Here is a 26,065-nt window from a genome sequence, read left to right on the forward strand (position 1 = left end):
CCTATCCTAGTTACGCCCCTGAAATCCACAGAAGTTCACTATCTCCCAGTTCTAGACAATATGCTTACTTCCTACAACAACTTGATTGCGCTAATTTCACAGTCAAGCCAAAGATGATTACCACCATCTGATGCTATTAATAACCTGCTCAGAAATAACTCTCTTTCTAGATATAAGTTTTAGCTGTTACTTATGAATCATCAACAAAAAGTTAATGAAGAAAATAAAATTCTGGAAGGGTCGCAATTCTGCTCAGTCACCCCTCATCTTGGTTCAAAATAAAAAGGTTATTGTCTTTGCTGCTTTCAACTTTAATTTTCCTAAATATAACTTTTTAGTTACATTTTTGAAATATTATTTTTAATAACCATGTCTGAAATGAATGCATTTTAATAGCTTAATGTTCGAACAGATATTTCTAGACCGTAATATTATCTTCAATATTAGTGGAGGACTGACATTACTTCAGCTCAATAAAGGAGTAACATCACTAGCTTTGCATTCTTCATCGACTCTAAGAGGAATGTTTATCAGGGCTTTTGCGCCTTATTACTAGGATGTGCAATTATTTTCCCAATCCAGGACTTGAGGGGGGTGCGGCAAGTCAAACATTAGGCACCGCCAGCGTTCCTGTCCCCACGCCTGAGCACTCGCTGGAGCTGGCCAATTTTCATATGTTGCCCTGGAATAGAGATAAACGCTGCGCAGGCCCTGGACGGATACATTAAGAGGATGGAGCCTCTCGGGGTATCCAGGTGCGTGGAGCACAAGCACCGGCGTATAATAAATAACACACTAAATTTCTATTCAAGTAAAAGGGGCTAAGAAGATCGAATAGACACAACCACTATACGCACTGTGCCTGAATAAACAATGTAGGGCAAACAGGTATTGCTAAATCCTTTAAAGATAAACCTTTATATATGATTATATAAAATCAGTATTACAATCCTCTTTGATTTTTACTATTTTAACCAGGTCTGCTGCATAGAAACTGTTCATACATTAGTGATAATGGCAGCTCTCCATTATCCTGTGTGATTAGTGATTGTCATTGAGATATTCTCTCAAGTGCTTTATGCCCTGTATTGGTGGTCCATCTCCCAACTAATTCATGCGCCAAAAAGTGACACCACTTTTTAACATGTACCACCAGGAAACCCGTCACCAGGGACCTCATTTTCAAAAGACAGGTTACAGAAGCCCATTACAGCTGCAACGCAAATATGCCTTTCTACTTTCTCTAAGTATTTGCATTACAATATAATTGTGTGTTATAACTTACCTTGCATCCTGACAGAATCCTCTGTGTGGTCCCAGGGGTTGGGTTTTGGTTTGGATACATTTAAAAAAACAACACGTGACTTGTCTGTGCTGCAGACTTCTCAGCTTTCCACCCCCACCTTTGTGCTCCTGTACTGCTCCTCCCTCCCCATTGATGTCAGCTCCCCAGGCTGTGACCTCTGTGAAGCAGCAGGGGGAGCTATACAGGAGCACAAAGGTGGGGGCAAAAAACTGAGCAGTCTGCAGCACAGACAAGTCACATGTTGTTTTTTGAAATGCATCTAAACCAAAGCCTAACCCCAGGGACTACTAAGTGGATTATGTCCGGGTGCAAGGTAAGTTATAACACACAATTAAATTGCAATGAAAATGCAATGAAAATGCTTAGAAAAGGCAGAAAGGCATATTTGCAATGCAGGTGTGAAAATGAGGTCCCTGGTGACATGTTCCCTTTAACACCTCCATCTACATGCACCCACCTTCTCTTGAAGCTCCAGCTTTATATCAGCTCATATTTCACAAGTTGGTTCTTAATTCACCTTGAATAGGCATGGTAAATGATTGAACTGAAGCACCTTGTCTCGGTTTCTTCTCTGGCTTATAAGGAAGGGGTCACATATGTCCTATAAATTGATTGTCAAGTTGGAAAGTGAAAAATGAGTAACCTTTTGCGCATGCTTTAGGCGAAAGCCCTTAGGCTGCTCCACAAACTCTATAACCTTTAAAAGTAGTTTATGCAGAATTATTTATATCTGATTTTGAAGTGGTCTTTAGCCCAAAATCTGCTACAAAACCCTTCATAATCTACCTCCCATTGGGCTAATGTGGAAGACCACCAAAAGATTTAACACAAATAGCACTAGATAGAGGGGGAATCTACTATGCCACCAGCTTTCTGGGGAACAAGGTATGTATAAAGCCTTTTCTGACAGTTTTGTTAGAATTCTGCCCTGCAGGGCACTTTGAGCATGTTGGAAAGCGGGGTAGGCAGTGGACCCCAAGTCAAACCTAGGCTAAACTGGTCCGATATGGTGGAGATTGGATCCAAATCCACCAAGAGGTCAGTGCCTGATAGCAGATCAGGACTGCCGAGAGCCAGGGGGATTCAAAAGGCTAGCCTTAATATATTCCCCCAAAACTGTTATAGAACAGTTGGAGACCACTGATGTAAAATGTGATCCTTGGATACATCATCATTTAAAAAGATGAGAGTATATTTTATATTCTCCCCCCACTACCTCCTGGCAAACCTGACTATTACTCTGAAATCTATGCTGAATTCCTTATTATTATTAATTCCATATCAGAGCAAGAAAGAAGTGGATTGAGTTGTCAGTTAACATAGAAGCTCTATGCAAAGGGTAGAGGAAGAAGCCTCATGCACACACACTTATGACTTATGCAATGTTTCATAAAAGTACTGTACCCTTTAAGTCTAAGTTGGGTGTGTTGGAGTTTTACATATCTCTCATAGACTTTGGTGGAGAGATTTTTTGTGCATTTGATGCTACTTTTTTTTAAGCGATGGGAGGTCAGATGGTTCTTCTGATGGCCCTTTACAAGTACCCTACGACAATGAGAGAGTCTTGTCTATGGTTAAATTCTCTCTGCTATGATAATAATAAAAAGAGAGTGAAATGTAAGCAATGGCTTATTAACCTCACTGATCCACAGATTCTACCCCATAACTCAAGTGTTTTAGTGTTTTCTTGTATATTATATTACAGAGCACCGGAGGAATAAGAAAAAACGAAATCCTTTAAAAAATAATAATATAAATAACAGTAATTGACATGATTGCTCATTATACCCATGAGAAAAAAAATCTTTTCTCATGGTACCTCAGTTTTTTTTCTATGCATGTTTCCCTATACACCGCCACTTTGTATTCTACAGGTGCAAATAATAAATTAGATCCCAAGAGTAACATTGTTACTGATGAGATACAAGGAAGCAGCAGAATTATTACATTTTCAGCACTATAGCGGTTCAGAAGATTTTTCGTTACTTATTTGCAAGCCCCTGTTGAGCCATGTTGGCAACCGTGATTGATAAGTGCATTCATTGACACTGGTAATGAAGAGGTAGTTTACTCTGCAACATCATTAAAGATGCTATCTATCGGCATGGATGAACATGGCTTTGGTGCATTGATAGAATCCCTGATTTCCTTTATATCAGAAACACTATTACTAGAACGTGATCCATCACCGGTCATGTGAGAGCTGGCAGATGCAAGTGCCTTAGTTTCATTGATTTCTGGAGGACTGGATGCTGCAGATAGTGCAGACATCTCCTTTAATGGCCTACTCGGGAGGAGAGATATTGCATAGTCTGCAATAAGAGTGCCAAGATCTAATTCACACACCTGGTCAAATTCAGTAAAACCAACATTTGCATTAGCCTCACAAACCACAAATGATCCATTATCCTTCACAAGAAGGTCGATGCCGCATATGTCCATCCCCAGGATGTTTGACACTTGCATAGCTAACAGTTTGCCTTGTTCACTAAGAGGGAAGGTGGTGCCCACGCCACCTGCAACACAAAAAAGTAGATTAAAATAAACAAATAAAGGGCTGATCTCTCTTTTTATACAATTAAATTCTAAGCTGTAGAAACATTAGTTCTGGTTACTTCCTCCCCGAGTCTACAGACCAGGCAAGGAATGTGATGGATTTACTACAGTCTCTCCCAGAAAACCAGCAGAGACTAGAGCAAAAAACTGTTCACAGGTCGGAACTGGCGGAGTTTGAGGCCATATTCACTAAGGCCCCATTCACACGGGCCGTGTGGGGACGTATATCCCCATAGATATACATCCACATAGACACCTATGGTGCAGAACGTGTGCTTACAGTAATGTGACATCGGCGCAAAAAAAAAAAATAGCTTAATCTATCCTCGGCCGTAAGAATACCTGTGCTACGCTATTTCCTATAGAGAGAGGAGAGGTAAGCTGTGCACATCCCTCCTCCTCTCCAGTGTGCTAACATGTGCTCGCCCGGTCTAAGGCTGGAGGAGCATACGTTCGTGTGAATGACTATTAAGAGGCCGGAGACTCTTAGTGAATATCGGCACTGGATCACTGGCAGGGGAGATTTTAAGAATGGTCTTATAAATGCCATCTTAATAAATTCCCCACATTGTACTTGCTGGGGCTACCATGCTGACCCTGTGTATTTGGGATATTTTGCTAGCACTAATGTTTATAATAGACACTTTGCTGTCACTGTCACAGGAGCCTGAACTGCACTTCTAGGGGAGGTACAAAAGTACAAAGTGAGAAAAGTATATAAGTTTTCCAATATACATTCCAAAACAATTCTTCACGGTTTTCTAGATCTTCGTTTGCTGTAATTCTTTAGGATGCTACATTGTTTACTTCCAGTGGTTAGAAATCTGTCCACTGTAATGTGCACACAGTTGTACGACTCCTTATAACACTAGTCAAGTGATGTCACACAGGTATATGGCTTGTTATAACCCTAGTCATGTGATGTCACCACAGGTACACCCCTCGTTAGTATCACAGTGAGTATTCAGAGCTGTGCATCTGTGTGACATCACATGACCAGGGACAGATTTTTTTCCACTGGAAGACAACTATTAAGCTTTCTATAGAATGACACCAAGCAGAGATCTAGAAAACGGTGAGAAACTGATATAGAAAGTATATTGGAAAATTCTATAACTTTTTAATACTCAATAGACAATATCAATTATTTGCTGAACGTGGACAACCGTTTTATATGGTTAACAGAAATGCAAAAAAAAAAATCTTCCTGTTCTAGAAACTGCAAGCAGAAGAGCACATCTAAATAAAAGACTTTCCATTTTTTAATTCTTGTAAGCATTTATGAGTTATTATGATATTGATATTATACACCTAATTTGTAACTGATAATATTCTTTAAATTCTATGTTAACTCCAACATTTATAACAAGTTATTACAACACTGTAATCCAAAGTTTTAATTTCCAGTCGAGGTAATGAATTGGCTTGATTAAGATGCACATAATGGTAAATAATGACAAATCTAAGACATGAGCAAGATTGGTGGGTTAACTTCAGTTACCATTATCAGAAGTTCTCTTCTCTACAGAAAAGACTTTTGCAATGACTATGGCAATACATGGTTGTGGTTTTTAGGCAATACAATCTAACCATGTACATTACATGTAATGTGAAATGTATTTGGCACAGCTCCAACCAAGATTGATGTGTTGAATACAAAGAAATGGGAAAAGCACAAGAAGCTAAAAATTTTGTTACTTGTGGCCTATTGCCAGCAGCGGATTTAGCATTTCTAGAGCCAGAAAAGAAGTTATGTCTGAGGGCTCCAGGAGTGCATAGCCATGCCTCGAATAACTGAGCACAGAAAGTCTATTGCTTCTTGCTCAGCCATAGCTTTAAACTGCAATTGTGTCCTTGATACATCGATACAGTTAAAAGCATATGAATCAGCACTCAAATTCTACTGGTTTTCTGGCTTTTTGGGTCTGGGAGAACTGCTTCACTCCATGCATTTGCTTAAGACTCATTGGGGCACATTTACTTACCTGTTCCTTGGAGTTCACCGAAAGAAATTTTCCGACGATAATGCACTGTGCCGCGATTCACTAAGATTGTGCGCCCGATATCCTGTATGTGTCGCTTCCCCGCTCATGTTCTTCTTCCCAGTGCATGTAAGTGCATTGTCTTGCGACACAATTTGAATCTTAAATACCGCACTCAGTCTGAATCAGTCGGATCATCTGACAGCACAACCCCCGATTTTGTGTTGCATGAAAGCGCCAAAATCCTATCGCGTGCGGCACAATCCCAGCTCAAACCCCTGTTAAACACCTGTCAAAGTTGCGCAAATACCGAAACCACCGAACAGTCCGACGAAAGTGCGATCCGCTTCCCTTATTAAATAAGCCCCATTATGGGCCAATCTGCTGTACTGCAAAAGGCTTCAGATACACTTACCCAAGTAGCAATTACTCTGCATTCTGCCATCAGTGGAACATCGCAGCATGGATCCCACGACATGTCCACCAACAATCACCACACGTACATCTTTTCCATGTGACTCTTTCACATACTGCTGAAACAAGTAAGGAGCATCATGCCGCACTAGATGAGATATGTCCATCAAATGGTGCTTATCCCGTGCAAGAAATACAGCTTTTCCTGGGAACCAAACAAAATAATAACTTGTTCCATGATGTAAAAACATTAATATCATTGTTTTAATCCAATCCATTAAATCTTGAAACATAGAATTTATATTCTTTCTCTGTGCTCACACTCTTGTAATGTTCTGAAAACCATCAAGATGACTGGTTAATAGGACATGATATCTAGTCTAAAAAAATATTGCTGCCCTAGTAAACTGGTTGACTAATATAACAGCATCAAAAATGGGATCAGAAAGGGTTATTTCTTTGTAAGGTGTCTATGTCATACTGATTACAGGTTTGTGTAAGTTGCTTCCTGCTTTTTACATCAGGAAGAGTTATTGTGATCTTATCTTACATGTTACTCAATGTGATGACTCATTGGTGCTGAAAAAAGCCAGATGACTCATTTGTATGGTATATCCTACATTAAAGGATTAAGTATTGTGTATGATCAACACAGCCCTTTTTGATTTATGAAACCTGGTAGGCCTCTGGCCATTAGGGCAGCGCATGCCCCTCACTCCCACTGAGAGAAGCTCTATAGAACCATACATTGGCTTTGGGTTACATTGGGTTATTATTCTGTTTAGTTACTAATATATATTTACTGCATGTCCTGAAAATAAGACATATTGTGAAAATAAGCCCTAGTTCCAGAGGGACACACTTCAAATGGCTATATCCTTTGAGCCATGACACCTAGTACAGGTGTAATTTTAAAGAAGAAAATCTCCCTAAATATAACACAAGGAATTTGTTTCTAAGTGCCACAGAACTGGAGTTATCAGGAGGTCAATTTTTTTTTAAAAATTTTATTTATGAATTTGTTGTTATAAACATTAACAAACACATCAATAATATCAAGCAGAGATGAAAAATATGATAAAATATTATATGCTTCACAAAAAAAGGCATACAATGCCTAATTCTAGATTCTATTGCGATATATATTATCATTAATTTGTGGCAACGTATATACATATACATATACACTTTAATCGTCCAAGCTAACTTTCTAATACATATTTCTGCTTTCTACTTATTGTACACCATCTGTCCCCACTTAATATTCCAAGCAATGTACTGGAGAGCTGGAAAAAATTCCAAGTACAGTGAAATTGACAGAAAAACACATTTGTGCCATTTTTGTGTGGGCCCTGTTTTTACGGGTTTTATTCTGCGTTCCAAATGACACATTCTTTGGGTCGATAAGATCCCAAGGATACCAAATTCATATAGGTTTTATTCGGTTTTCATAGATTTTTTAAAATTTGAATGTTTGTACATTTGGTGTACGGACCTGTGTAAGGTGTTATTTTTTGCAGGTATGTGCTGGGACCAATATGACCATTTGATTGTTTTATATTTAAATATTCATGGATGGAAAAATGGGGAAAAAGTAGCGACTCAGACATTTGGGTGCTCTTTTCTGTTATGGTGTCCACGGGTGAGAATAATCTTTTTAATATTTTGATAGAACGGCCATTTTTTTTTACCATTATTTCAGACCCTCCAGGGTACTCTAACCCTGCAGGGTCTGATTGCTAATACTGTATACTGCAATACTACTGTATACTACTACTATATACTACTACTGTACTGTATAGCAATAATACTACTGATCTCTAATAGCCTGCTATCTGCTGGCTATTAGAGATCATTACACATGGCAAGCCTACGAGTCTAAATGAGACTGTAGGCTGCCATGACAACTGATTGCATAGAATGGTAAGTTAGAAGCTCCGGTCGGGCCTGACCGCAGTACTTCGTTAACTGCTGCGATCAATGCCAGCACCCACCGCGGTAGTAACAGACGGGTGTCAGCTGTATTATGCAGCTGACACCCGCTGTGTATGGAGAAAGCTCAGCCCATGAGCCCTCTCCATAAACCCCCCGCAAAACCAGGGCGTTATAGTACATCCTGATGCGCAGAGGGGTTAAAGATTCTTCTCTTTAAATGACACTTGAACTGTTTTTAAAATGTTGTCCTCGATCCAGCCTGTCAGCTGAAACCAGAATGGAGAAAGCGGTGCACATTTAGTAAGGTGCTATTGCTAGAAAATCAAAATGAGGACCACTGTTTCTAAAGTCAACAGAGTCACAAGAAATTTACAGTGGAATTCAGATTTTAGATTGTTATGATGATGTTCCAAAATGATGATGATGATGATGTTCAAAGTATGATTATATTTGAATAAATGTAGATTTTTGTTAGTGTATAAATGTAGAATTTTGTTAGTTGAAAAAATAAGTCATCCCCTAAAAATAAGCCCAGAGAAACATAGTTTATAAATGCACATGAACTTTGAGTAGAAGACTCTGGGGCTTATTTACTAAGGTCCCGCGGCCACATTTGCCCCTGTGTCTTCTGTGCTTTTAAATAGCAGCTATATGTGTCCTCTAGCCACTTAAAGGAAATCAATTAGGGACACTTACTTAGTTAGACACTTTGACTGTGGTAATCTTATATTCCTTATACATGGCCTCCTTCCTTAAAAATTGAACTTTTCAAATTAAGCTAAGGAGCCTGGTGCTACCACAGCCCCTCCGTGCTGTTGCTTCACAGGCTTTTACAATGTCCATGAACACATTCCCCTCGCACTGTGCGCTGAAACTTCCTCTGCTGCAGTGAGGTCACATAAGGCAGAGAGAGGGAGAAAGTACAGAGGGAGCAGAGGGCAAGGGGGAGACTGTCTAACAGCCAGCAAAGCTATAGCATCTAAGGGCACTGGTGACACCCCCATGTGCCCTTCATGCTCATTAGCTTAATTTTAAAATTAGATTTAAGTAGGATGGAGGCCATGTCTACCAAATATGAGAATGTTACCACAGTCACGGTCCCTGGATATAGTAAGTGTCCCTGATTTATCATGATGGATTTTGATGGTAGATTTTTCTCACTCCCAGTTACAGTGTAGTAGCTTTTTTCCTGGGCCCTAGGAGCTTCTGCATGCCAGGGTACATCTCAGGATACTGTTTCTTTTAAACTGTGTATATGTTTATTATCCAACTGAGGTTCATTTCACTAGAAGATGAAAGGCTGCCTCAGGCAATCGCAATAAAATATTCATGTTGTGAGAGAACTTTCAAGGCATTAACAGCAAAACAATCAAACAGTCCAGCAGCCTGGGCACAGAGTATTAGTAAACCGTCCTTTATGCCAACTTAAATGATAAATGGCAAAATATAGTGTATCCTCCAAGGTTATCTCTTAAAGGCAACCTACCATCAGGGATGTACATAACAAGATAGATCCATTGGTAGGTTCCTACTATCGAGCTTATGAACATGCTGTATGTGGCTAATACAAGAGTTTAGCAGAATCTAAACTCGGCGTGCAGTAGCCGGGCCATGGAGCAGGAGTAAAGACTACTCCACGTTCTTTAGCCGCAAGTGATCCCACCTATCCACGCGTCCCTTCTGTGCTCCTATCTTGTTTGATTCAGCACAAGAATGTCATCTGGCGCTCTGTCACATTGCAAAGCCGTAGTTCTGCGCATGTGCAGAAATCTGGCTTCACAACGAGAATGCCGAAAAGAAGTTAGGACAGCTCTGGGGACGGGATCGGCTGTGACAGCTCTGGGGTGGGATCGGCTGTGACTACAGGGGTGTGGAGTAGCCTTTACTCCGGCTACACATCAAAGTTTTTCTTAGGTTCTGCTAAACTCTTATATTGTCCACATACAATATGGGGGTGAACTCGATAGTAGGAACCTACCATCGGATCTACCCCACTACTAGTCGCCAGTTACAGTATGAAATGCCTTTTCCAAATTCCGTCTTTTATGTGAAATCTCACTTGTTTACCCATAAAGAAAATCTCCTCCAAGGTCAGGCAAATGCAACTCTTCAATCTCATCCCATTTTTGCATGAGATAAGTCAAATGTAGTGGTTGAAGGGATAGTGTAGATTCAGAAGCCCCTATCTTCTGTTCCATAGTACCTAGAACATGCTCCATGTGTCATACTAAAAAATAACATTCTCATCTTTCAGATCCCTTATGGTTCTGTGAGCCACAGAACTGGAAATACAGGCAGTTACTAAAAATGTGGGACCTGGATCTTTATCTATAGCTTGCATTTTCAACTTTGTCTTTAGCTGCCGGTATCTCTGGTTTTGTAGCTCCCAAAGCCATAATCCTGATGTGATCTGAAAGATGAGTTCCTTATTTATAACATTATACAAAAAGCATGTTTATATGGACGACTGAACAGAAGATAGCTTCTGAATTTCCAATTCCCCTGCAACCCACTAAATGAGTCATATTTTCCTGAATTTGGGAGAAATTTTTATAAGTAAACTGGTAAAATTTCATATAAAAGAAAGAATTGTAGAAATTACATTTTAGGGAGCTGCTAGTTTAATGGGGCAACACATGGTGATAGGTTCTCATTAAAAAGACTTGTCTAAATGCTCAGTTATCATGGAGTTGCATGTTAAAGACTACTTTCTGTTAACCAGCCAAGAGAGTTCCGGGCTTTATCTAGATTGGGAGAAAAATTGGCATTGCTTGTTAAAGAGAACCCTTCAGGCAAATTATCCCCCAAAACTAAATATATTTTTATAAACTGCCATTAAAAAGCATTGCCCATATCCCTTCAGGATGCGTCCACACGTTCAGTTTTTCAGATGCAGCTTATGAAGCAAAAAGCAGGTGTATATGATAATGGGTTGAGACAAATAATTGAAAGGAGCTGCACCACCTTGTGGTCGCACCCTCATTGTCCCTCTGCATGCCTGTAAACTTAAACAATCAGGTACTAAGGCTGTCCAATGAATCATTATCATATTCAGCTGTCCAGCTTATTCATGAGTGGGGGGCACAGCCACACACCCCCAGCGCTTGACTGACAGCCTGTATAATGATACTTAGAGGCAATAGAAACTGCACACTCTATTACGTGGTGCTCAATGTCAGGTTCTCAATCCAGAAATGTCCATATAGAAAAACATTGCACACACATGGAGTAAATTTTTTACCCACTTTTACCCACTTTCTACCCATATCCCAGTTCAGTTAACAGGATAAAAAAGAGGATACCCATCTGACATCTTACAAAATAGGGAGACAAGACCCCCCAAACAAACACTGAATTCTAATAAAGAGGAAATCAAACGTATACCTTTTGTACACCATTATCACTCGACATCCACTCTCCTCACCAGGGTCATTAATATACACTGGCCACTACTAAAATAGGCCTACCCAAACATCAAGGAATTCCAGTCTCCACCCCTCATCTGCCATAAGCACACTAAGAATTTGAGAGAAAAAAATGTACGTGGAGACATTGGCAGCCTTACCAAAAAAAAATGAAACAGACTTTCCTTCCCACCCCCAAAAAGGGTACATTTCTGTGCCTTGATTGCAGCCAATGTTCCAACATCATCCATGGGGTACATTTCAGCCACCCCAGGACTGGACAACAATATCCTACACAAGGATATTTTACCTGTAATACCCGTTTCGTAATATATCTCCTGAAATGTACTTCTGGACTTATACGTGTTAGAGACCACAACTACGATCAAAGACAGGATCAGTAAGCACAAATCTACAATACGCACCAATCAAAACCTGTTACTGGTCCTGCACACTTCAATGCACATAACCATCACCTGTCACAAATGCGGTTTCAAGTGATCGACTCCGTTGAAACCCCTCGCAGAGGCAGAAACAGGACCATGATATTATGCAATCGAGAAGCCTACTGGATCCACACCCTACAAACTATTGAACCTTTGGGTCTCAATAGGGCATATGATCGGACATTTACATAATGACATCATATGACTCTAATAACATTACAGCTACTTCGGGTTAAAGGACCAGACTTGGTTCTTGATCCATAGATCATTGTACCTATAGATCCTAGAAACGAGTTATATTGTCCAGCAGGATGGTAAAAAATACACAGTTATTATAAGGTAATACATATGATGCACTTTCAATACATACATTCTCTTCTTCTCTTTCCTTCTAATTTCCATTGTCTTGTTCCCCCTCTCCTTCTGACAGTGACCCACCATGAACATGTCAGGTACTTGTGTAGCTGATATCTGTGTCTCTCACATGTGTATAGCAGAACATGGCAGGTACTGATGTAGCTGATGTCTGTGTCTCACACATTTGTATAGCAGAACATGTTAGGTACTTGTGTAGCTGATGTCTGTGTCACACATGTGTATAGCAGAACATGTCAGGTACTTGTATATCTGATATCTGTGTCTCTCACATGTGTATAGCAGAACATGGCAGGTACTGATGTAGATGATGTCTGTGTCTCTCACATGTGTATGGCAGAACATGTCAGATACTTGTGTAGCTGATGTCTGTGTCTCATACAAGTGTATAGCAGAACATGTCAGGTACTTGTGTAGCTGATATATGTGTCTCTCACATGTGTATAGCAGAACATGGCAGGTACTGATGTAGCTGATGTCTGTGTCTCTCACATGTGTATAGCAGAACATGTCAGGTACTTGTGTAGCTGATGTCTGTGTCTCACACATTTGTATAGCAGAACATGTCAGGTACAGGTGTAGCTGATATCTGTGTCTCTCACATGTGTATAGCAGAACATGGCAGGTACTGATGTAGCTGATGTCTGTGTCTCTCACATGTGTATAGCAGAACATGTCAGGTACTTGTGTAGCTGATGTCTGTGTCTCACACATTTGTATAGCAGAACATGTTAGGTACAGGTGTAGCTGATGTCTGTGTCTCTCACATGTGTATTAGGAGGGGAGCATGTCAGCAGATAAATCACAGACACCAGCAATGTGTATACATTACACACAGACATGAGCAGGGGGAGGAGAGGGGAGGGGGAACAGGTGTGACATCACTGCCTCAGATCATGTGACCAGCCTCATTTACATAATAAAGAAAAGATGATTTTAGAATGATTAATGTATGAATTTACTAGATAAAAGCTGGGATGGGATCCTTGTGAGCGGCTCCAACAGGTAGTAGTGACAGGACTAGTGACAGAGACCTGATGACAGGTGTCCTTTAAACATAAAATCTTCTTAGATACAACTTCCTGGAGTGCGTGAAACCATCATGTAATATCTTTCTGTACCAGCAACCAATATGGCTGTATGACATAGACCCCTTAATAGGTCTTTGTGCATGAAACCACTTAATACAGTTCTGTTATAATAACAGCCTCTGAACTAGTGGATTCTGGAATAAAGGTCTGCATGTAATTAAATACCTTGATGTCCTCGAGTGTTTTTCACAACAACAGGATATCCAAGGGGTTCTGCTGCATCTATCATTTTTCCAAATTCATCGTGTCCACCTGCCATGGAAAAAGGAAAACATTTAAGACATAAAATAACCAACTAATATATAAACTAGCCACATGCAAGTCGACATCCAAGCCCATTTACTGCTAGCTATCATTTATTATGTTTACAAATGTATCATTTACATCATGGGGGACATTTATCATAATTTTTGGTGTTTTTTTTTGGTGCAGTTAATAGATTTGTCTCTAATTTGTGACTTTTTTAGGTGCAGGCTAAGCTACGGCATGTAGTGGATTTGAGTCTCTGAGCCTCATCTGACATAATGAATGGGTATGCTGCCGATGTTTGCACTGCACATATCTTTATTTTGCGCCTTAAAAGCCGAAAAAAGCAAAATGCAAAAAAAATGCAAAGAAAAAAAATGAGTGGAAGATCGAGTAGTAGGGAGTTATAGTAGTCTAGTCTAAAAAAGGGAATCAGGGCAACAATTTGCATTTTGGAGGATTCAATTGTAAGAAATGGAAAGATTCTGGAGAGGTTTCTGAGCAGTGGAGGATTAAGTGTCCCATAGGTCCTGTTCACGCGACTAGGGCACCCCCAGCAGCCCTAATGTTAAAAATTAAGTAATACTCTGAAGTTTGTACGGTTGATAAAAGACATATGTCCATCAAGGAAGGGAAGGGATTGGATGAGGAATGGATTAAGGGGAAATAATTCTGTATTACATAATCGTCAATGTTATTTAGATGTAAAAAGGCATCTAGACCCTTCTTGAAGCACTCTGCTGTCCCTGCTGTGACCAGCGCCTGAGGCAGGCTATTCCACAGATTGACAGTTCTCATAGTAAAAAAGCCCTTTCGCCTCTGAGGATTAAACCTTGTTTTCTCCAGATGGATACAGTGCCCCCTCATCTTTTGATTTGATTTAACCTGGAACAACTTTCCGCCATATTTTTTTGTTTGGACCATTCATATATTTATATAAATTAATCATGTCTCCTCTGAGTCGTCTCTTTTCTAGACTAAATGAATCAAGTTGTTTTAATCTTTCCTCATAACTGAGACCCTCCATACCCCTTATCATTTTTGTGGCTCTTCGCTGTACCCTCTTAAGCTCCAGGGAATCCTTTTTATGGACGGGTGCCTAGAACTGGACGGCATATTCTAGGTGAGGCCGAACCAACCTTGTGCAGTGGTAATATTACATCCCTATCCCGAAAGTCCAGACCACTTTTGAAACATGACAAGATCTTGCTGGCTTTAGAGGCAGCTGATTGACATTGCATGCTGTTATTTAATTTATGATCTACTAGTACCCCCAGGTCCTTCTCAATGGGCCTCCCAGATTTACTTCCCCAAGGACATATGTTGCCTGTGGATTATTAGCCCCCAGGTTCATAACCTTACATTTATCCACATTGAACCTCATTTGCCAATTGAATGACAAAACACTCAGTTCATCCAATTCCCCCTGCATCCTATGAACATCCTCCATGGACTGTATTACACTACACAGCTTGGTGTCATTTGCAAAAATGGACATTAATTCCTACCTCTATGTCATTAATAAATTAAATAGTAGTGGGCCCAGCACAGAACCCTGGGGTACACCACTTATAACTGGTGACCATTTAATTAATTAATTATTTAATCCAATTTAATAATGAACTTCAGATGTGCTCTTATAACCTATCTATATAGGAAAGCCAATTACATTCCCTAACTGCATGAAGCCCTCCTACCCGACTACTGTCCAGACCAGACCGTGTAGGAGATGTGGATGCTGCCCCTGGCTGGCCCAACGCTCTGTGCTCTGCAGCTGAACTCCCCCTCATACTGTAAATACTTGCGTATAAGCCGAGGCTCCAAATTTTACCACAAAAAAAAAAATTGCAGCCACTACTCTAATAAAATGTCCAGCAGCAGCCGCACCTCATTAATGAAATGTCCGCAGCATAGCCCCCTTTAATGAAATGTCCACAGCAGATGCCCCCTTTTAATTAGATGGTCATAGAAGACCCCCTTTAATGACATTTCTACAGAAGATGCCCCCTTTTAATGAATTCTCCACAGCAGAGCCCCCTTTTACAGAAATGTCCAAAGCAGAGACCCCATTTAATGAAATGTCCACCGCAGATGCCCCCTTTAATGAGATGTCCACCGCAGATGCCCCCTTTATTGAAATGGCCACGGCAGAGCCCCCCTTTAATGAAATGCCACAGCAGAGCCCCTCTTTAATGAAATGTCCACAGCAGAGCCTACCTTTACAGAAATGTCCACAGCAAACACCACCCTTTAATGAAATGTCCACAGCAGAGCCTCCTTTAATGGAATGATGTCCTCTATACGCATCTCCTTATCCCCGCAGCTCCGTCTTCTCCTTTCCTGCCTTCGTGCACACACTATGACATGACACGACCACAACACCACCTTGTCATAGTGTGTGTGCCCAGGCAAGAAGGAGAAGACGGAGCCACAGGGAGAAGAAATGTCCGCAGCATAGCCCCCTTTAATAAAATGTCCACAGCAGGGCCCCCCTTTAAAGAAATGTCCACAGCAGATGCCCCCTTTTAATTAAATGGTCACAGCAGAGCCCCCCTTTTAATTAAATGGTCACAGCTGATGCTCCCTTTAATGAGATGTCCTCCGCAGATGCCCCCTTCAATGAGATGTGCACCGCAGATGCCACCCTTTATTGAAATGGCCTCTGCAGAACCCCCTTTAATGAAATGTCCACAGCAGAGTCCCCATTTACAGAAATGGCCACAGCAGAGGCTCCCTTTAATCAAATGCCCATAACAGAGCCCCCCTTTAATGAAATGTCCACAGCAGAGCCCATCTTTACAGAAATGTCCACAGCAAATACCCCCTTTAATGAAATGTCCAAAGGAGAGCCCCCTTTAATGAAATGTCCATAGAAGATGCCCCCTTTAATGAAATGTCCACATCAGATTCCCCCCTTTACATAAATGTCCACAGAAAATGGACAGAGCTGGAAGCCATAAAGCTGGACCACCACTGCGCTAACTGTAGTATCTGTGATCATCTAACTTTGAATTAGTAAGGTGCTTTGGAATAGATGCTGTATAAGTAATATAAGTACAGTTGTGGCCTGTATAGTTTTAAATGGGTGCTACCTCACAGACTCAGCTTACCTCTACAAGCAATGAAACCATGCTTACTAATATATAACATTAGACAACATTTTTTATGCAAACTCCATATATGAGCACATTTGGATTGTGTGTCCTAATTGTGTATTGTGTATTATAACCCAGACGAGACACAGAATTGTATTTGGATTGGTCCACCAGGGAACCAAAGCATCTCCCACTGGGTCCATGTTTTAACACAGCGATGAGTCCAAGAGATCCAAAAGAAAGCAACTCTTTTGGGAGCTAGCAAGGTCTTTTCCCTAGAGCAGTGATGGCGAACCTTTTATAGCCTGAGTGCCCAAATTTCAACCAAAAGCCACTTATTTACTGCAAAGTGCCAGCGCAGCAACTGAAGCAGTAATTTATTTCTCCTTGTTCTCTCTGAACTTTCAATCGTTCAGACTCCTAAAGACACCAACACAAGTGAAAAGAGGAGGGAAAATTCATCTATCATTGTAGGAAGCTTCTGCAGGCAGATTCTTTGAGTCCTGTCTGGTGAACTTCATGCTGGGGCGATGGCCTGGGTGCCCACAGAGAGGGCTCCGAGTGCCGCCTCTGGCACCAGTGCCATAGGTTCGCCACCACTGCCCTAGAGGTTGGCGAACGAATGGAACTCAAAGTTACCTTATCCAATGGCCTCAAAGAACTAAATGTGACACTGTATACAACTCTATACAGAAGTACACATGCCCCATAATACATATAATAAGACAACTTTTTTTTTTTTACTTGCCATAAGAGAAAGTATCTGGTAAAGGAATTCCATGTCCAGCTAATTCCTGAAACGTCCAGAATTTATTAATGCAGTTTAAAATGGCTTGTGGGCGATTGATAAGACGGCAGCCTAGCTTTTCAAGATGTCGCAAAACAGTAATATCACTATCAGATTGCACTGTTGGAGTTGGAACCCGAACCAATATCACCTGAGGGTAAGCAGTCACAATCTTCTGGTTAATTTGCAGGCCTGTAAAAAAGTTAGAAAAGTTTTAATCCCAAAAGCAAAAAGAATTGAAATTAATCAGAATAATTATACAACACAATTACAATAATTTACATTTTTTCACAGAATGTGGATGGGCTTTTTAGAAGTCTTATTTACTTGGGACTGTAATCCATCACGGAATGGCAGTTTTGGTCTGTGTGTCCGCATGGTGAGTACTCTGTTTATTTTTTTAAAGCGCTGGCCATACTGGGGGCTGGCAGGCTATATACTAAAGGGGGCTGGTTGACAGGCTATATACTACAGGAGTCTGACAGGCTATATACTAAAGGTGGCTGGCTGGAAGGCTATATACTAAAGGGGGCTGGCAGGTTGTATACCAAATGGGACTGGCAGGTTATATACCAAATGGGGCTGGCAGGCTTTATACTAAATGGGGCTGATAGGCTTTATACTAAAGGGGGCTGGCTGGCAGGCTATATACTAAAGGGGGCTGGCAGGCTATATACTAAATGGGGTTAGAAGGCTTCATACTAAAGGGGAGCTGGCTGGCTATCTACTACAGGGGGGCAGGCTATATACTACAGGGGGCTGGCTATATACTACAGGGGGCTGGCTATATCCTACAGAGGACTGGCTGGCTATATACTACAGGGGGCTGGCTATACCCTACAGGGGACTGGCTGGCTATATACTACAGGGGGCTGGCAAGCTATATACTACAGGTAACTGGCTGTATACTACAGCGGGCTAGCTATAGAATACAGGGGGCTGGTTGGCTATATACCACTGGGGGCTGGCTGGCTATATACAGGGGGAGGCCAGCTATATACTGGGGAGACTGTGACCAATGCATTTCCCACCCAAGGCTTATACTCGAGTCAATTTTCCCAGTTTTTGGTGGTAAAATTAGGTACCTCAGCTTATACTCAGGTCGTCTTATACTCGAGTATATACGGTATAAGAATTATCATATGGTGATCTATGCAAGACTGAGGTTCCATCGAGATAACACATACAGCAAAGCTCTTGCTGATCTATTTCAGTAAATATTATTGTTATAACTGGTAATCTTATATTACTATTACTTCTGACAGAACAGAATGGAGAGAGCAGAAGAAGAGTACACTTACCTTTCCAGCATGGGAATAACCCTTTAATTTATAACTGCAGCCTGTAATACCCCCTGATATTTTACCTTAATTATTTTTTCAATGTAATGTCTGTGCACAGCTTTAAACAAACCACTGCAGGCAGCATGCTCTGAATGCCAGCTTGATGGACATGCCAAGTGAGTGCAGAGGCAAGTCATAATTATAGATCAGCTTCAGCTATATAGTTTAATGAGCTGCAGTTCTATTGATGACGGATGTCTTATAAAATGTGCAACATTGCAAATGTTTAAATCACTTGGAACAGGAATATCCTAAACACATAATGCACTTAATGTACATTGCAAATACAGTAAAGTGCCGAGTCATCTATTCCTCTTATCACCTTCAATTAAATGGAAATGTCAAACCAGGCCACTATGTCAAATGGCTAGCTCAATAAACTACACAGCCCGAAATCGTCCCTTCAAGTACCTAAATGTATAGGAGAGAGCAACCCAAAGGGGACCTCCTGACATGGAACAATGGTAAAATATGTATTGTGTAATATTTTGCGTTATATCTGTATGCCAGAATTAGCAATCATGATTATCTCCTAGGTGCTCAATAGATAGTCATTGCAAATGTAACTAATGAACCCTAAATTAAAGGATCCCTAAAAATACTCCTCTAAAACAAGATTGCTTGCTTTCTTTAGGCCACACATAACGCTAGGGCTACATGAACAAATGCAGCGCTAGCGTATGGGTGCAGGCCTCAGCCCAATCGCATATGTGTTTCTATGGAAACGCAAGTGATCGCTAACCATAACCCGCATTGCTACCCGTGACCGCACCCAAAAGATGACCTATCTGTTTTAGGCCAGGGACATAGTTGGCATAATTGCTGTCGGTTGGCTACAGCACAAACACCAGCTGCTAACCTGCAGTGAGTTACATTCAAAAATGCAAAACTTGGCATTCCAGGCTAATACGTTGTAAAAGATTATTTTTTTTAAAGCAATTGAAATACAATTTATCAACAAAACATTTTGATCTGTCTCAGACCTTCTTCAGTTACTTTAATATGTATTAAAAAACCACACAAATATGTACACACAAAGCATATATTATCATCCACACAGGTTACAGCACAATGGGGTGGATTTATCAAGTGTCTGAAAGTCACAATATTTCTAGTTGCCCAATGCAACCAATCACAGCTCAGCTTTCATTTTACCAGTGCTCATGAATATTTTAAAGGGGAGCTGTGATTGGTTGCCATGGGCAACTAGAAATATTCTGACTTTCAGACACTTGATAAATCTGCCCCACTGTGTATTAGAGTGGTGTAATACATATTAGGGCAGGCTAGAAAACAGACAGGAGTGGGATGTTAGTTTGTGGCACAAGGGATTCATGAAATGGCGCACGGACTAAAAGGTGTAGAACTCCCTAGATTTGCTTTTAGTTGCTCTCTTTTTGTGCCACAAATTGCGCCAGAAATGAGTGGGGAAAATAGAAGCGCCAGAAAACAGTTGGATTTACAAGCAGCACAATTGTATGCCCAAAAATAGAGAGTGTCGAGAGTGTCAGAAAACACCAATATTGTTGTGACAACACTTCATACATAAAGGCACAAGAGGCGAGGAGAGTAAAGTTTTCCGTTTGAAAGGCCATAATAAATGGCCCCCGAGGTGTGTGGTATACAACATGGCACAAAACAGTATACATGTTATACACTGGGTCTCACGGGACAGTACCATAGATGTGTAGTTCAACAGTATCTGGTAAACACCCCGATAGAGAGCATACAACATAGAGAAAATGCATGGTATAGATTATTGAAAGTAACCCCCCCCCGATTTGTCGCATGAAAGCCGGCGCCAAAATCCGATCACATGCGCCAAAAAACCCTGTGCAATTCAGGGCACATTGGAAATATTCGGGAAACCCAACGGAAATGCGTCCGACGGACCCTTAGTAAATGTGCCCCCTTGTGTCTTGCATTAAAACAATACAAAACAGCGGGTTCTGGCAACCAATAATTTGCGTTTCCATACAAACACATATGTGATTGGCCCGAGACTCTCCTCCATACCCTACCTCAGTGGTGGCAAACCTTTTAGCAGCCAAGTGCCAAAAAAGCAACCCAAACCCCCCCTTATTTATTGCAAGGTGCCAACCAAAAATTAAAGCAGTAACTTATTGCTCCATGTTCTTCAACAACTTTCAATCATATTGGCCTCCTGAGGACAGCAACACAAAAGAAAGATGGAAAATGTTAGCTTCTTTCTGAAAGAAGCATCTTTTAAGTTGCTTGGAACTGAGGAAGATTCTTTGAGTCCTGTCTGGTGTGCCAGTGCCATAGGTTCGCTACCACTGCCCTACCTTATTTGTGACCGCCCCCTCAATCTTTGCAATGACTCGCCACAGTGTTTCCTGCTCATGAATTTCAAGCTTTACTTCCATTTTTTTAAAATTATTTCCCCTCTGTAATCCTGTGCCCATAAATTGACAACCTGCTCTTACCCTTAAAAATTAGGTACATCGCTGGATATACTCTGGCAATATCCTATGACTGATGATGTTGTGTATCAGAGTGTGTAGGGACATACAGTACGTACCTTGGAGATCATAGACGGCGGGTATTGTACAGACATATTCTATCTATCTTTCCATTTATATCTACGCAGGCTCTAAAAAAAATGTGTATATCTGTCTATAATCTGTATTTCTGTCTTGCCTGGCATAGATGTTGTGCAACTAAGGTCAAGTGAATATGACACATAAACTTTTGACATGTCTACCAGATCAAAAGCAAGGTGGCAGTTTTTGACTCGCAGGCAAATGGCTCTTGCTGGAATAGACAGAAATTTCAGAGTATGTCTAACACTTCCACTGCATACATCAGCAGGGCTGAAAAATATTCAGAGCACGAGCCCAGGGCAAGAGCAAAATCGGAGGTAACTTAATAAACGGACTGACCACAGCTGCTTCAGAACCCGTAGCAAGCATACAAGAAAATCCATGTTAGCTGTCTACAGAGAAGCAGATATGCCAGGAATAGCTCATATTCACAGATTTGGGCATTAGCAATGCTGGAAGAAGAGACTACTCTGAGTCAAATTCTGTTGTAAAGACAGAACTGCAGGATTGCCCTGTGGATGGAGTAGCGGGGTTTACCACATTCACACAAAGGACTCCCCATTACTTGATAACGGCTGGCGGTCATGATGGCTGGCGGTCCTAACGGTGGAACCTCGGTCAGGATTTGGTCGGTATTTTTCATCAGTATTTGTAAGCCAAAACCAGGAACGGTCAAAAACATTAACAGATTCAGATCTTTCCATTATATCTTTCTTTGTGTATATCCCACTTCTGGTTTGGCTTACATATACTGATTCCAAATGTGCAAATACCCTTATAGAAAATCTCTATTCGGTAATGAGTAAAAAAATTCACCTCCGCGACCCACATGTAACTTGAGATCTGAGGTCCCTCAAAGCAGGATGGAGAAATGGATTTGAATGCCGGTTGTTTTCACTTCTCACATATTTACAATCCGGCAAAATGCAGATCTGCAGAGCAAGACTGAATGTCACTGAATAACTCATGTTATCAGAGGACAGGTGAATAAAACCTTTGAAAGGTAACCTATCAACACGTTTTTCACAAATACAGCTAGTGACAGGTTCCAATAGAGTCCAATAATCTAAATGCCAGCCTTCTTATAGCTAAAAGTTGTTTCCCTCACATCCCTATAAAATCAATTTTGTCATCTTACCTGGCATTTAGTCAGAGGGGAGTGTCCTGCTTGGCAGGGTCCAGGAGCTCCTCCCCATGCCACATGCCTCCTTCTTACCATTCAGCACTTCATGTAGGGCGGCACGGTGGCTGAGTGAGTAGCACATCTGCCTTGCAGCACTGGTGTCCTGGGTTCGAATCCCACCCAGGTCAACATCTGCAAAGAGTTTGTATGTTCTCTCCGTGTTTGCGTGGGTTTCCTCCGGGTACTCCGGTTTCCTCCCACACTTCAAAACATACTGTTAGGTTGTTTAGATTGTGAGCCCCATGGGGACAGGGACCAATTTGACATGCTTGTGCAGCGCTGCGTAATCTGTGTGCGCTATATAAATAAAGAATTATTATTATTATTCATGTCATGTGACCAGCGTTATGTCATCTTAGGTCCTTTACACACTACATGAATGTATCTGATCAAATGAAATCACACCATGGGGCACATTTACTTAACCGTTCCATGGAGTTCACAGAAAGTGCATTGTCCGACAATAATGCACTCTGTCATGATTCACTAAGATCATGCACCTGATATCGTGCATGTGCCACTTCACCGGTGAGGTCACCCGGACTTCACCTTCTTCTTCCTGGTGCATGTAAGTGCATTGTCTTAAGACACAATTTGATACTTAAATCCCGCACAAAGTCTGAATCAGTTGGATCGTCTGATGGCACCCCCCCCAATTTCTGTCGCATAAAATCCAGCGCAGCTGCGCCACAATTGAGTGCGACACAATCCAAGCGCAAACCCTTGTTAAATACCTGTCAAAGCTGCGCAAATCCCAAAAACTGTGAACAGCGCACGACCTTTAGTAAATAAACCCCCATGTATTCACAGAAGAATGGGGATGAGTAGAAGTACATGGAGGCATGCAGTAATTTCATGTGAGCAGATACATACAGCGGGTACATTGTGCAAATGTTTATGGGTAAAAGACCGGCGATCACCCTGTCACATGACATGAAGTGCTAAATTGCAAGAAGTAGGCATATGGCATGGGCAGGATCTGCTGCACTCTGCTGAATTACTGCTATATCTGACTGTATGCCAGGTAAGATAACAAAGTTAATAATATGGGGATGTGAGGAAAAAATTTTTAGCTAAAAGAAAAGGAGGCATTTAGTTAAAATGGTACTATGATAACTTGTCACTAGGTGTATTTGTGATAAATGTGATGACAGGTTCCTTTAAAGTAATCATTACTCTATCCTTGCTACCAGGGATAAGTAGAGAAGAAATTGCATCACTCAGTCCAAGTAGCTCAATGTGAAAAACGTATATGCAGGGCCACATTAAAGGGAACCTGTCATCAGCAATTGGTGTCTTAAACTACTACCAGAATATTCTCAAGCAGCGTAACACCTTTGAGTTTATGTTTCTTTTATGCCGAGTGTGGTGGTATCATCCAGAAAATCAACTCTGAAGAGATATTTATACATTGGTTGTATAAAGTCAAGGAGGAGGAGGTGGGGAGCTCTGAACGCCTCCTCCTCTGTAACTGACATCGTGCATTGGACTTTAAGAGATCTGGTTAATGATGTCTCTGGATGCAGGACCATCAATTAAAGTGAAGAAGGTTTTCTGAGGAAAAAAGAGCTTGACTTGACTCCAATTTACATCTCACTTTAAAGTATATTTTCTGGATGATGTCACCATACTGGGTCATGAAAGAAACATGGTCTGTAAGGTTTGGGGTTCTTGACAACCTACTGGTTCCTAGTGGTATGGAGCACCACCTTTAGGATGGGACTCCCTGACTCGGCAGCCAATGTGGAGCGCCCTCCCACAACAATATATCTAGAAAATACAATTTACTTATTCTGTTTTATATATACCTGTGATGGCAAACTTTTTGAGTGCCCAAACTACAATCAAAACCCACTTATTCAATGTAAAGTGCCAACATAGCAATTAAAGCAGCAGCTTATTTTTAACAGCTCTGCCTCAGCTCCAATACGTTTAAAGAAGGAGAAGGTGAAATTTGGATTATCAATGTAGCATCTTCCCAGGATGACAGGAAGAACTGAGAGTCTCACAGTAGATATTCAGCTCTGTCCACACCTCCTCGCTCATCCTGCAGTCTCAGGCAACCAATAATGTGTTGTGGCTGGGAATGCAGCAGGATACCATGGGGCACATTTACTAAGGGTCCGCAGCCGCGAATCCGGCTGGTTTTTCCCGAATATTTCCGCTTTGCGCTGTATTTCACGGGATTGTGGCGCACGCGATCGATTTTCACGCGACTTTCACGCGACAGAAATCGGGGACGTGGCCACCGGCCAACCCGAAGGATTCGGAAAAACCGCGGAATTTAAAAAGCCATATGTGTCGCAAGATCAAGCACTCACATACACCAGAAAAAAGCAGGTGAACTCCAGCGGACCTCGGCGCAGCAGCGACACCTGGTGAATATCGGAGCACGGACCTTAGTGAATCCTGGCAGAACCCGAATCAGCACCGCTGGATAGCGACTGGACCGGGTAAGTAAATGTGCCCCCATGAGTCCTGTCCGGTCATATCTGTGCTGGGGCAATGACGTGGGTGCCCACAGAGAGGCCTCTGAGTGCCATAGGTTCACCAATGATATATACTGTTTCAAATATCAGCCCAAGCGCTAGAGATATTAGAAACAATAGTACCTTTAGTATTAGATGGTGCCATAAATTCATAACTTTACTAAACCAATTTCAATTTTGGCACATGACCAACCAAATAACCACCATGCTGATACCAAATAAAACTACCATAAGACCAATATTCCAAACAATAGCGCTACCAAATAGCATTTCCAAATTTTACCTCCAAACTGTGACCCACAGTATTACCATAATAAAAAGGCAAGAAACCAACAAACTAATAAGACAAAAGACCCTATACAAAGTCCAGTATTACCAATAATTTCACAATTTTTTAAATGTTATTTCCCACCATATTGTTATTCAACAAACTCCCTCATGCAAAGGACAATATCACTAATGATACCTCTGCACAAGGCACATCATAAAATACAGGCTACATTATGACCATTAGCATTACATTATGACAATAACCTATATAAACAGACCAGTATTTACCACCATATAGTGACCATATAGTAGTAGATATTAGTTCTGCACAGAGGCCACAGTGTAATCCAATGATTTACAGATGACGTCCCTGATGTTGTCTCTTCCCTTCAGTCTGATCTTCCGGGTGACTTCTTACAGCCACAAAACATCTCTCTGGATTTATAAAATAGACATGGTTAGCATCATCCTTTACACTCCTCACACCTGACCCCCACATATTTCATATTTACCCCTCACACCACAAATGATAACACTATGCACCTCTATGTATCATATATAACCTTCACACCACTACTG

The 26,065-nt window shown here is 41.2% G+C and overlaps 1 protein-coding gene across 1 annotated transcript in view; it reads right to left on the bottom strand.

Annotated features, from left to right (window-relative positions):
* Positions 1–1,614: 1,614 nt before the first annotated feature.
* The window catches only part of RIMKLA (ribosomal modification protein rimK like family member A), a 34,002-nt gene continuing 9,551 nt past the window's right edge, over positions 1,615–26,065 (bottom strand). Inside the window, exons 2-5 of the mRNA XM_072156125.1 lie at positions 17,599–17,829; positions 13,675–13,761; positions 6,260–6,463; positions 1,615–3,822 (exon numbers count right to left, since the gene is read on the bottom strand). Coding sequence (XP_072012226.1) covers positions 3,374–3,822; positions 6,260–6,463; positions 13,675–13,761; positions 17,599–17,829 — 971 coding nt within the window. The 3' untranslated portion in view covers positions 1,615–3,373. The remainder of the gene's footprint in view (positions 3,823–6,259; positions 6,464–13,674; positions 13,762–17,598; positions 17,830–26,065) is intronic.

This window comes from Engystomops pustulosus, chromosome 6, assembly GCF_040894005.1.
Source record: "Engystomops pustulosus chromosome 6, aEngPut4.maternal, whole genome shotgun sequence".
NCBI lineage: Eukaryota > Metazoa > Chordata > Amphibia > Anura > Leptodactylidae > Engystomops > Engystomops pustulosus.